Source organism: Vanessa tameamea, chromosome 22 (genome assembly GCF_037043105.1).
Source record: "Vanessa tameamea isolate UH-Manoa-2023 chromosome 22, ilVanTame1 primary haplotype, whole genome shotgun sequence".
Lineage (NCBI taxonomy): Eukaryota > Metazoa > Arthropoda > Insecta > Lepidoptera > Nymphalidae > Vanessa > Vanessa tameamea.
The window spans coordinates 6,237,138-6,247,782 of record NC_087330.1 but is presented as its reverse complement, the minus strand read 5'-3'; the positions used below and the strand labels follow the sequence as shown (position 1 = coordinate 6,247,782).

At 32.9% G+C, this 10,645-nt stretch overlaps 2 protein-coding genes across 2 annotated transcripts in view; one reads left to right on the top strand and one right to left on the bottom strand.

Moving 5' to 3' along the window:
• The first annotated feature begins 534 nt into the window (after positions 1–534).
• On the top strand, positions 535–3,662 carry LOC113396580 (deoxycytidylate deaminase). Its single transcript, XM_026634573.2, has 5 exons — positions 535–788; positions 865–1,020; positions 1,474–1,562; positions 2,486–2,699; positions 3,411–3,662. Exons 1-5 carry the CDS (start codon positions 748–750, stop codon positions 3,454–3,456), a joined length of 546 nt encoding a protein of 181 aa, XP_026490358.1. The 5' UTR covers positions 535–747; the 3' UTR covers positions 3,457–3,662.
• The window catches only part of LOC113396578 (N-alpha-acetyltransferase 15, NatA auxiliary subunit), a 95,198-nt gene continuing 88,197 nt past the window's right edge, over positions 3,645–10,645 (bottom strand). Inside the window, exons 11-16 of the mRNA XM_026634571.2 lie at positions 9,511–9,608; positions 9,013–9,111; positions 6,361–6,469; positions 6,031–6,194; positions 5,781–5,957; positions 3,645–5,228 (exon numbers count right to left, since the gene is read on the bottom strand). Of these exons, the coding sequence (XP_026490356.1) occupies positions 5,055–5,228; positions 5,781–5,957; positions 6,031–6,194; positions 6,361–6,469; positions 9,013–9,111; positions 9,511–9,608 (821 nt within the window). The 3' untranslated portion in view covers positions 3,645–5,054. The remainder of the gene's footprint in view (positions 5,229–5,780; positions 5,958–6,030; positions 6,195–6,360; positions 6,470–9,012; positions 9,112–9,510; positions 9,609–10,645) is intronic.

Sequence of the window (10,645 nt, the reverse complement as noted above, 5' to 3'; positions counted from 1 at the left end):
CATATGTCATACGTCATAAATACTTTCTGATAAATGTCAAATCAAATAAAATTAAGTCAAATTCTCCTATTCAATATTGACGCATTACACTAACTTATTGATTGTCAAATTAAAAACTACCTTTCTTAACTTTCCGAATCGGTAAAGTAACAACTCTGACCTGAGAAGAAGCGGCAAAAGAAACTCGGCAGGTTATTTTGTCAATTTGTGATGATGAGCATGTAACATTGCTCACTTCGTCTTACGCAAACTGCGATGACCGTCTTAAGCATTTCCGATACATATATATATATATATATATATAATATGTATAGATACGCAACCACTTATGTGCTCCGTACGTTGCTCAGCGGATCTCTCTCAGGAGATGAAAATAATCTAATGTAATATTTTTGCGACACTAAGATACTTGGAGAAAATATTTTCAGAAATTACTTAACAAATAAGTAGTTAGAGCAGCAACATTGCACTAAACTGATAAGGTCTTATAATCTGTTCCAGTGACTAAATGTCAATTGTCATTGTCAATATGAATCATCAATAACTTTACAGTGAAACAGAAACAATGGAAATGTTATCGACTATTAAACATGAAAGAATATATATAAGCTGCGTATAACCGTTATTCAATTATTCAGTTGTATTCGAAAACACTAATTAAATATTTACTCTACACTATATTTTCGACTTGACTCCACATGGTACTTTAGTTTAAGTGAAAAAAATACCCAACCAAAACCTATAAATATGGACTTACCGGAAAAGATCGAAAACCTTTCGTTGAATAAGTATTATGAATTTCTTTGATGATGAAAATTTGATACGATAAAATGTAGCTTAACTTAAATTACCTAACTCTTTTAGCGCTCAAAACAGCACTCAAACAAAACGTGAGGATTATATTGGCTGGAAGGAATATTTTATGGCAATAGCATTTTTAGCTGCGAAGCGAAGCAAAGATCCAAGTTATCAAGTGGGAGCCTGTGTTGTTAATAAAGAAAACAAAATACTTGGGATTGGGTAAATATTTCAAATAATTAAATAACATTTTCCAGGACGGTGAACACATATCTACACATTATAATAATTACTTATCCATTATATCCAGTTTAATATCCTTGTATTTTTTTTTAAATGTTTTATTTAACTCTGACCGGATTTATATAAAATCACAAATATTAAGTGTGTACCATAACAAAATTAATATATGTGATTATATTTGTAAATAACTTAAAAAAAGGCCATAAGATTTTTACCCAAACCTTTTCTTATGACCTCTTGTTTATTGCATTTTTCTTATATTTTACTATAACTTGCCTAAATTATTATGAAAAATAGTAATAGAACAGAATTTGAATTAGTATAGTATTATTAGTATAGTATTCATATACTTAAAATAATTGTTGAAAATAATTATAGAAAAATATAATTAATAACAAAGAAAATTAAATATATATTTTACATTAATTTCAGGTACAATGGTTTCCCAATTGGATGTAATGATGACGATTTTCCATGGGGTAAAAATACGCCATCACCATTAGATAGTAAATTCCTTTATGGTAAGTTAAAATTCAATTATATTAAAATTTTATCTTCTCTTGATTGTTATTATTACCTTTTTATTGTTATTCATAATTTTGTGTCTGTTTCCTTTTTAGTATTATGATAGAACTGATTTACTGAATAAGTTTATTTATTTATTATAAAAATATCATAGCATGTTATAATTACTTATATTTGAATGTATTATTGTTCCTTTTGTTGGTAATTCTAATAAATAAACGAAATAAATCTCATAATTCTTTGTTATAGCTCACTCACATTTAAAATACAAATATTGTATCTGATATTAGTTAAAACAATCAATCTAATCATACATAAATATTTATCTTATCCAATTACAGTCAAAATGTGGTTTATAATTTTTTGAATTATACTTATTTTAGTGCATTATGATAAAATGAGAGTTATTTTTTAAGTTGCACTTACACCGGTGATGTGAAAACTAAATGATAAAGTTGCTTGCTAACATACAGATTAAGTGTAATGTCGTTCGATTTAGACAACTTCACATCTTATCCTATTTTACAATATTTGTTTTATTACAAAGTTAAATCGTAAATAATTAAATTTATTTATGACAGTTTTATTAGTACTAAAAAAAGAAGAAATTACATTTATTATAATTACATATATTATTTTTAATAAGTAGATTATTATAATTTTATTGTAATTAATGACGTGCAATTAAAAAGCTTTTTTAATTACACTGAAGGAGAACTTCTCATTCGAGTACATAATTACAAGTACATACTTAATATTTTTTTTAATTTATTAAATTACATAGATAATCTGACAAGAAGGCCACCTGACGAGTTCACCACTAACCATAGACAAATGTTACCTATCTAGGCTAAGCTCTACCACCAAGTGTATTTTTAGTGTTATCTATATCAATTTATAATAACTGTTGTTCTTTCAGTATGTCATGCAGAAATGAATGCGATATTGAATAAAAATTCTGCTGATTTAAATAACTGCACAATATATGTGAGTCTCTTTCCATGCAATGAGTGTGCTAAAATTATAATACAATCTGGCATCAGAGAAGTTGTATATCTATCTGATGAAAAAGCACACAAGCCAATGTACATTGCGTCTAAGAAAATGTTTGATGCTGCTGGTGTAAATTACTGGTATGTGTTGTATTGTATAATAAAATTTAAAGTTTTTCTATGAAATAGTCCGATCAATAATTTGTTGAGCAATATAAACCGGTTATGTAAATTTTAGCCAAAGATCGGAGAATGATTACCACAGTTTTCATGTACTTTATAAAGTGGTAAAGATACAAATTGTATTGACACCTGCATGTGACAGATGTTATTATACCACATTTGTATCCTGCATTAGAACAGCTTTAAACCTTCTTGTTGAGAGGATTTCAGTCAGCAGTGGGACATTAAATTTTCATTTGGACTATGTATAAACCATCCAATCTATAAAAACAAGTCAAATAACTCAGTGCCATACTTATAGCATGTATTTTGAAGAGTAGGTTCCTTTTTTTAATATGGGGTAATAGAGACTACCTTGGGATAATAGGTATAAAAATACTAATATGACTAAACAGGCACCGTAAAAACATCCTTCTACCGACTTCTCACATAATATATCAGCTCTGGACACTTTAATATTTTCTTATAACTGGCTAACTCATAATTCCATAAGGATATTGTTTCATAACTTTTAATAGAAAATATGTCTCCTTCTTTTTTATCAATAAATATGCTTCTTTTTTTATTAACACTGTAGTGAAATCTCAATTATCAATGGATCTGAAAGAAAATTTATCAAACTTTATCAAAACAATTAATGCAGTACTCATTTTACTTCTTTTTTTCCAGGCAGTTTATACCAAAGAATGACACCATTGTAATCAAATTTACATGAATTGACTGGAAGAACAAGACCTAATCGAAATGATGTATTAATTAATACAAGTCAATAAATATAATAAATATACTTAAGAACTTTTAAAAGCAATTGTGATGTTTGTTTGATATATTTTTATATGAATTATAAGTTTTGACTTTATATATTTTTGTAAGGATATGTAATAAATAAAAGAGACATGTAAATAAATTTGTAAAATAAAATTTTATTACTTTATGTACAAGATGACAGGGGTACAAAATACTCCAATCACAAACTAAAAAAAAATCAACATGGTTGTTCCGAAGAAACATTGAATGTGATACAACTCCTCTGAGCAGAACAGGATGGCTTTCAATATTTAAAAACAATACATTTTTTTCTTGATTATTTGAATCAGAAAATGTTTGATAGCATAATATATTTGCCTTAATGTTCTGCAATCAGTGAAGATAGCCGAAACATCTCACTAGATAAAACCATTTACTTTTCAAACTACACACAGTAAAGTGGTTATGAAGATTTCGTGTATTCAATAATTATAATTATTGTCCAAACTTTACACATATCTACAATGAAATTAAAAACAATAAAACCTAAGGCAATTACAGTTATCCATGTTGTCAATCAAATGATTACAAATTTCATTCTACGCCCCACACAGTCAATAAATTTTAAGTTGACAAAGACTTTTGGGAATCTAACTTTATTGTACAATAAAAACTTAATTATAAGAATTATTTACAAAGCAAACCTCAGTTTAGTTAATATTGCATGAGGTTTAAGAATTTGCCACACTTTTTTTACAAAAACCAGCCATTTTTAATAAATCCTAATTATATAATACGTTATTTGAATATTGATGAACACAAGATTTGTTAATGGAATAAAAAAAAAGTACAATTTTTTTATCATCTCGTCATAAAATATTACAGTTTTTGTTCTTACAGTCTTGACACTTAAAAAATTTTTACGTAAATGGAGTCGTTCATTTATTACAAAAAAAAATAACAATAACAGTAAATTTTTAAGCGAATGGGACTTAAATCTAAGAAGGAACATGTCGACCCATTTCATCATAAAATTAAAATCAATGTTATTGTTAAGTAATACTTTATATTGTAATGAATTGAAGATTTACAATAAGGTTAGTCAATAAAATTTACTTTCGGAATCGCAAATCTACAGTCTTCTATATGGCATATTAATTTTTAAACAGCAGAAAAAATGTTTACTTTTTATTATATTAGCTCCAAAAATTTTTAAATCAGAAAAAAATTATGCTTCATCGTCGTCGACTAACATCAATAACTTATTTTGTATGTAATTAAGAGTTGCGTTTTCAACTCGTATTCGAATAAACTGGCCAATTATAGTCTTTGTGACACTGATATGACAAAACACCCAAACCGTTTCAGCTTATTAGTAGTTTTCAATGAGAGACATTACTATTAAAGATGAGTTCAAACGACCGCTGACGACCCGAATCCGATATCCGGTGAAGCGGGACCGGAGGGCACATCAGGGTTCATATCGACCGAGAAGCCAGATTCTTTCTCCTTCCTCTCCGACCGACCGACACCTCCAATGTGCGGGTGATAACGAGTCGTGGTCGCTCAGTTGTCGAGGGCAAAGTCCCCGGGCTGCGCGTCGTCGGCGGGCGGCGCGTCGGGCTTGAAGGCGAGCGCGTGCGGGAACTTGGCGCGACACGCCTGCACGTACTGCTCCGTCTCCTTCTCGCACTCGCCGAAGTCGCCCGCGCGGAGACTCTCCAACACCTCGACGCATCCCTGGAAATATTTATAATTCTCTACACTTTCCGCTTTGTCTTTACAAACTGTCTTTACGAACATTTATATTACATTAAGAATCTTAAACACTCCATCTTTTACATGATGCATTAGCGATTCTTATCTTCGTGATAATTGATTTCAAATGGGTGACGTAAGCAGAAGATTTTCAAGGTTATTGGTGTGGGGTCCCACAGAGATCAATTTTTGGTCTCTTTATCTACCTCATTTACATTAATGACTTAACTAGGAAATACAATCCCTTACAATAATTGCAATCCAAATATTTGCTGGACCGAACTATCTTAGTCTCGCTAAATCCACATATTTGCGGGATCCAGTAGGGTCCATTTAGACCTCCTTTAAATCAATCGTAAAAAAATCGTAATAAACGAGTCTAGCAGTACTCATGTCCGTGAGTGTTCGAATTATATTGAATCAACTGGGACACTCAACATTACTGAGTATTGCTGCTTGGCGTTAGAATATATGATGAGTCGGCGGTACCTAGCTAGCCTGTGGCTAGGCTTGCACCGAGGTACAGGTACCGACCTGTATGGAGAGGCCGGGCAGGTCGAGGCGCGTGGCGAGCGCGAGCGCGGCGGGCGCGGGCGCGGGCTGCAGGCGGCGCAGCGCGCGCGCGCCCCACAGCGCGCCGCGTTGCGAGCGCAGCGCCGGGCCGGCCACGAACTCCTCCGCCATCGTCTGCGGGCTGCGCCCCTTGAACATCTGCAACGTGACGACGCCAACGTGACTACCGCTGTCGGCCCGACGGGGGTGCGTCGCACGCTCGCCGACATACCGGCTGGGTCTCCTTGTCGATCACGGTGGTCACGCCGGTCGGGAGCCCCGCCTGCTTGTCGTCCAGCCAGGTCCGGAAGCGGAGCAGGCAGTCGTGGAGGTGTTCGTTCTGACTGTCGAGTCTCCACGCGCGCTTTATGCTCTGCAGCATCAGGAGCGGCTTTTCTGTAAGACGTCATTGATACGATCGTGAATATGTACGTATTATTACGTAGTAACCGAGTGCAATTTTATGTGAAACATAGATTTTGCCAAAAAAGCAAGAAAATATTTAAATCATCAGGTTATCGATGTCTAAATGACTAAACCGAAAGAAGACCCATGAACTCACCTTTCCTAAAGTATATTTCGAAGGCCATGAGATGAGTATCTATTCGGTCCGCGGCGAGCGTCCGCAACGGTTGCAGGAATTTTAACGCTTGCTCTAACGGATCCTCTGCCTGGAAAACGACAACATTGGTTTTGTTTGATCGATGTGTTTAGAACTACGACCTGCGATGTTTCTGTCATGGGAGGCGAAAAGAAGCCTCACATTGCTGACCCGGTGTGGTCGCTCCTCGTGAGAAGCTTATCTTTTCCGTCTATTCAAAACTACGAACTTTTGCGCTATCCACGCTAAACATGTAACGATCACGTCTCAGGATTGAGGATTCGTTTGGCGTGCAGAATCCGAAGCGAACGTGCTTTATTGCTTCGTCGTCGTCGATTAAATACTTGATCTTCGGTAAGAAGGCAATTAATACAACTGTATATCGTCGTTATCTTAGTGACAGACAGACAGCCGCCTCGGGCCGCTCTCATGAGACTCATGGCACGTTTATATAAAACATGCATTGTAAGTAAAAGTGGGTCACAAATCGCACGTTACACTCTTCAACGTCGAAAATCTTATAATGATTTAATGATGCAACTCGAAATGACAGAAATGAAAATATTTCAAAATAAATTGATATTACCGTTATTTTATTGTAATATTCAAAAGGGTATTTTATTGTAGAAAAAGTTTTACATAACGAAGATATACAACTGACCTGCACTTTGTTTGTTTTTATAAATAACTAGCTGTCACCCCTAGTTTCGCTCGGGTTTGTCGTCTAATTTGTATCGTTGGACTAATTTCTTTCGTACGACCAAATATTAGTTGAGTGTTTAAGGGCGTCACATTATGGTTAAGGTGGGATTGAAACCCGATTACAGCACCCCCTACCACCCGGTAGGTTATTATTTCATTTGCAAGAAGTCGGGATCGGTAACTAGGTTTTTTTTAAGTTATTTCTAAGTAAGTTGTACGATTGTTATAAGTTACTCTGAGAACTTTACTTAATATTCAGATTCGCTGTTGATTCAAATAGTAATATCTTTTATTGATCCATACTTCCATACTAATATTATAAATGCGAAAGTAACTCTGTCTGTCTGTCTGTCTCGCTTTCACGCCAAAACTATTGGACCGATTTATATGAAATTTGGCACACAAATAGTCTAGAGCCTGAGAAAGGACATAGGCCACTTTTTATTTGGAAAAAAGTGCTGTAAAGGGTTGAAAAGAGGGATGAAAGGTTATAAGTTGTTGAAAGTATTGTCATTTTTAGAACAAGAAGCATAAAACTTATATTTTAGTCTGTACACTTATAAACTAACATATCATGACACCCACTAATTCTACCCCTAAAGGGGTGAAATAGGGATTGAACGTTAGTATGGACGTCCGTATTTTTTTAAGTTAGAAATATGAAACTATATTTTTGGGATACTGATTAAAAAGGAGTATATATTTATTTAAGTGTTTCTGCATATTCTACCCTACGGGGGTAAAATGAGGGTTGAATGTTTGTATAGAAGTCCGTCATTTTTTAAGATAGAAACATGAAACTTTATGTTTGGGATTTTGATTAAAAATGATTTAATACGTATTTAAGTGTTTCTAGATATTCTACTTCTAAGAGGTTTAATAGGGGTTGACATTTCTTATATAGGTTAGGCTGGAAGTCCGTCATTTTTTAATTTACAAGCATGAAACTTTATTTACGGGCTACTGATTAAAAATAAGTAAATACATATTTAAGTGTTTTTTGATATTCTACCACTACGGGGGTGAAATAAGGGTTGAAAGTTTTTATGGATGTCGTCATTTTTTAAATTAAGAACATGAAACTTTTTTTTTGGGATACTGATTAAAAATGAGTAAATACGTATTTAAGCGTTTCTTGATATTCTATCCCTGAGGGGTTGAAATAAGGATTGAAAGTTTTTATGAGAGTCAATCATTTTTTACGTTAAAAACATGAAACTTTATTTTTATGACACTGATTAAAAATGAGTAAATACGTATTTAAGCGTGTTTTATTATTCAATCTCTGAGGGGGTGAAATATGGGATGAAAGTTTTTATGGAAATCCGACATTTTTTTAAGTTAAAAATATGAAACTTTAGTTTTGAGATACCGATTAAAAATTATTAAATAGGTATTTAAATGTTTCTAGATATTCTACCTCTAAGGGGTTTAATAGGGGTTGACATTTCTTATATAGGTTAGTCTGGAAATCCGTCATTTTTTTAAGTTAGAAGCATGAAAATTTATTTATGGGCTACCTATTAAAAATGAGTTGATTCGCATTTAAGCGTTTTTGGATATTTTACGCCTAAGGGAAGAAATAGAGTTTGACATTTCGTATACTGGTTAGTCTGGAAGTCCGTCATTTTGAAGTTAGAAGCTCGAAATTTTATTTTTAGGCTACCGATTAAAAATAACTTGATTCGCATTTAAGCGTTTCTGGATATTCTACCCTAAGGGCTGAATTACACACCAATGTGGTATACAAAGAGGTAACTTAATATTTTAATTTAATTTGTAAATGTATTCATATTCTACGCGAGCAAAGCCGCGGGTAACAGCTAGTTTACTATATATATTATACAGGTGACTATTATAATATATTTTAAATAGAAATTTTATAAAAAAATGTTGGGTAAAACTACTCACCCTAGCAAGTTTGTCCGGAACGAGCTCATCAAGCTGTGGAGCTTCTGGATCGCCTTGTTCTTGCTGCTGTCTCGCTTTATGGTGCTGTTCACGTTTCACCTGGAAATTATTACATTAAAATTTTAGACAGCTTCCAGAACAATTAGTATAAAAAAAGTGAAGAGCGATAAATAAAATCGTCTTACACAGGAAATAAATCGTCGAAATTAAGTCAAGTTAAGCCTTGTTTTATAATTACGGTAATTAAGATAAAATAAAATATTGAAATAAACTCAGTCATTGTTTACGATGAGGCTTGAAACATTTGCTTTTTATTTATACATATACTCACAAATACAATTGCTGATTCTCATAACGACCATTATCCTTTATCAGAAGTAAGATCTCGGCGTCGTTATTCTTAAAAGACGCGTTGATTTCACGATCGGATCAGTCTCAATACGTATTCAATCGACCATATTATTTTTATATTATTTATTTAATATCAAATATATTTACCTGAACCTGTGCCGCCAGCGCACTTTCCTGTTCAGCTTTGCGTTTCGCTTTCCTCTGTTTATTTCTGAGTTTCTTTAGCTCCGATGGCGCGAGATTTTCTGTAATAAAAATACGATATTTTTATAAATACCGGTTTTGATACATTATTTGCTCTAGAACAAAATTATACAAATTTAGTCTTTTGGGCGAGTTATTATTATGAAACTAAATATAACATTTACAAATAATACATTAATTAAAACAATTTGATTTCTTAGACGTGTTGATAAATCAAAAAATTAATACGAAAAAAAAAATTGATATTTAAATTTATTACGTTTTAATTTATAATTATTTTAAATCTTCCATAAATACATAATTTTCCTTATCACTTCCGCCGATTACCCGCGACCTTCAGGTTATAATTTATACCTACAGTTAAACATATACATCAATTACTAAAGTATGGTAACGTGAACGAAACACATTAAAACGAGATTCATTTCCACGATATAAGGATCAGGTCCGCCTCCGGTGTAACAACAATTACAGACGATAAGTGTCAATTTGCATTGCATTATACAAATCCTAAGTACACTCAAAGATTACAAATAATTAAGATAATTGTCAATATTAAAATGAAGTGAATTACGCGATCAATCGCGTAAATAAATGTCGCGTTAATGAGAAACATCCTGTTGCTATTGCTGAGCATAAACCTCACTCAACTCAACCTCTACATGAAGAATCATAATACTTGGAGCGTATATCACCAAGCTTTACCAGTAAACCAAGTTTTAGTCATGATGCTTTTAATTAACGCAGGGGATATTTGAAAACACTTTCAAATTTGAATCCGTTATCTTTCGGCTAAAATCCAATGTTTTCTATCCACTGAGCAATCTCTGAATGTTATAATAAACGCTGATGTAATTGTATCTACACATGATGAGAATAAAGGTATGATTTTTATTATAATAATATACACATATGATATAAATACATAAAACAATGTAGGTAATTATAATTCCAGCTGATTATAAATCCAGCTCGGTATATAAGTGCTAAAACTTTTATGTAAAGCTTGTTATCGACCGCGTCTTCGTTTCCGTTGTAAGGTTTGGTCGTCAGGCGTAAGACAAAAAAAAATACAGAC

Bases quoted from the DNA above. Each gene is read 5' to 3' on its own strand.
- LOC113396580 (XM_026634573.2), top strand. From the start codon at position 748: ATGGACTTACCGGAAAAGATCGAAAACCTTTCGTTGAATAA. The intron at 789-864 runs GTATTATGAATT...TAACTCTTTTAG, and splicing joins GAAAACCTTTCGTTGAATAA to CGCTCAAAACAGCACTCAAA. The intron at 2,700-3,410 runs GTATGTGTTGTA...CTTTTTTTCCAG, and splicing joins GCTGCTGGTGTAAATTACTG to GCAGTTTATACCAAAGAATG.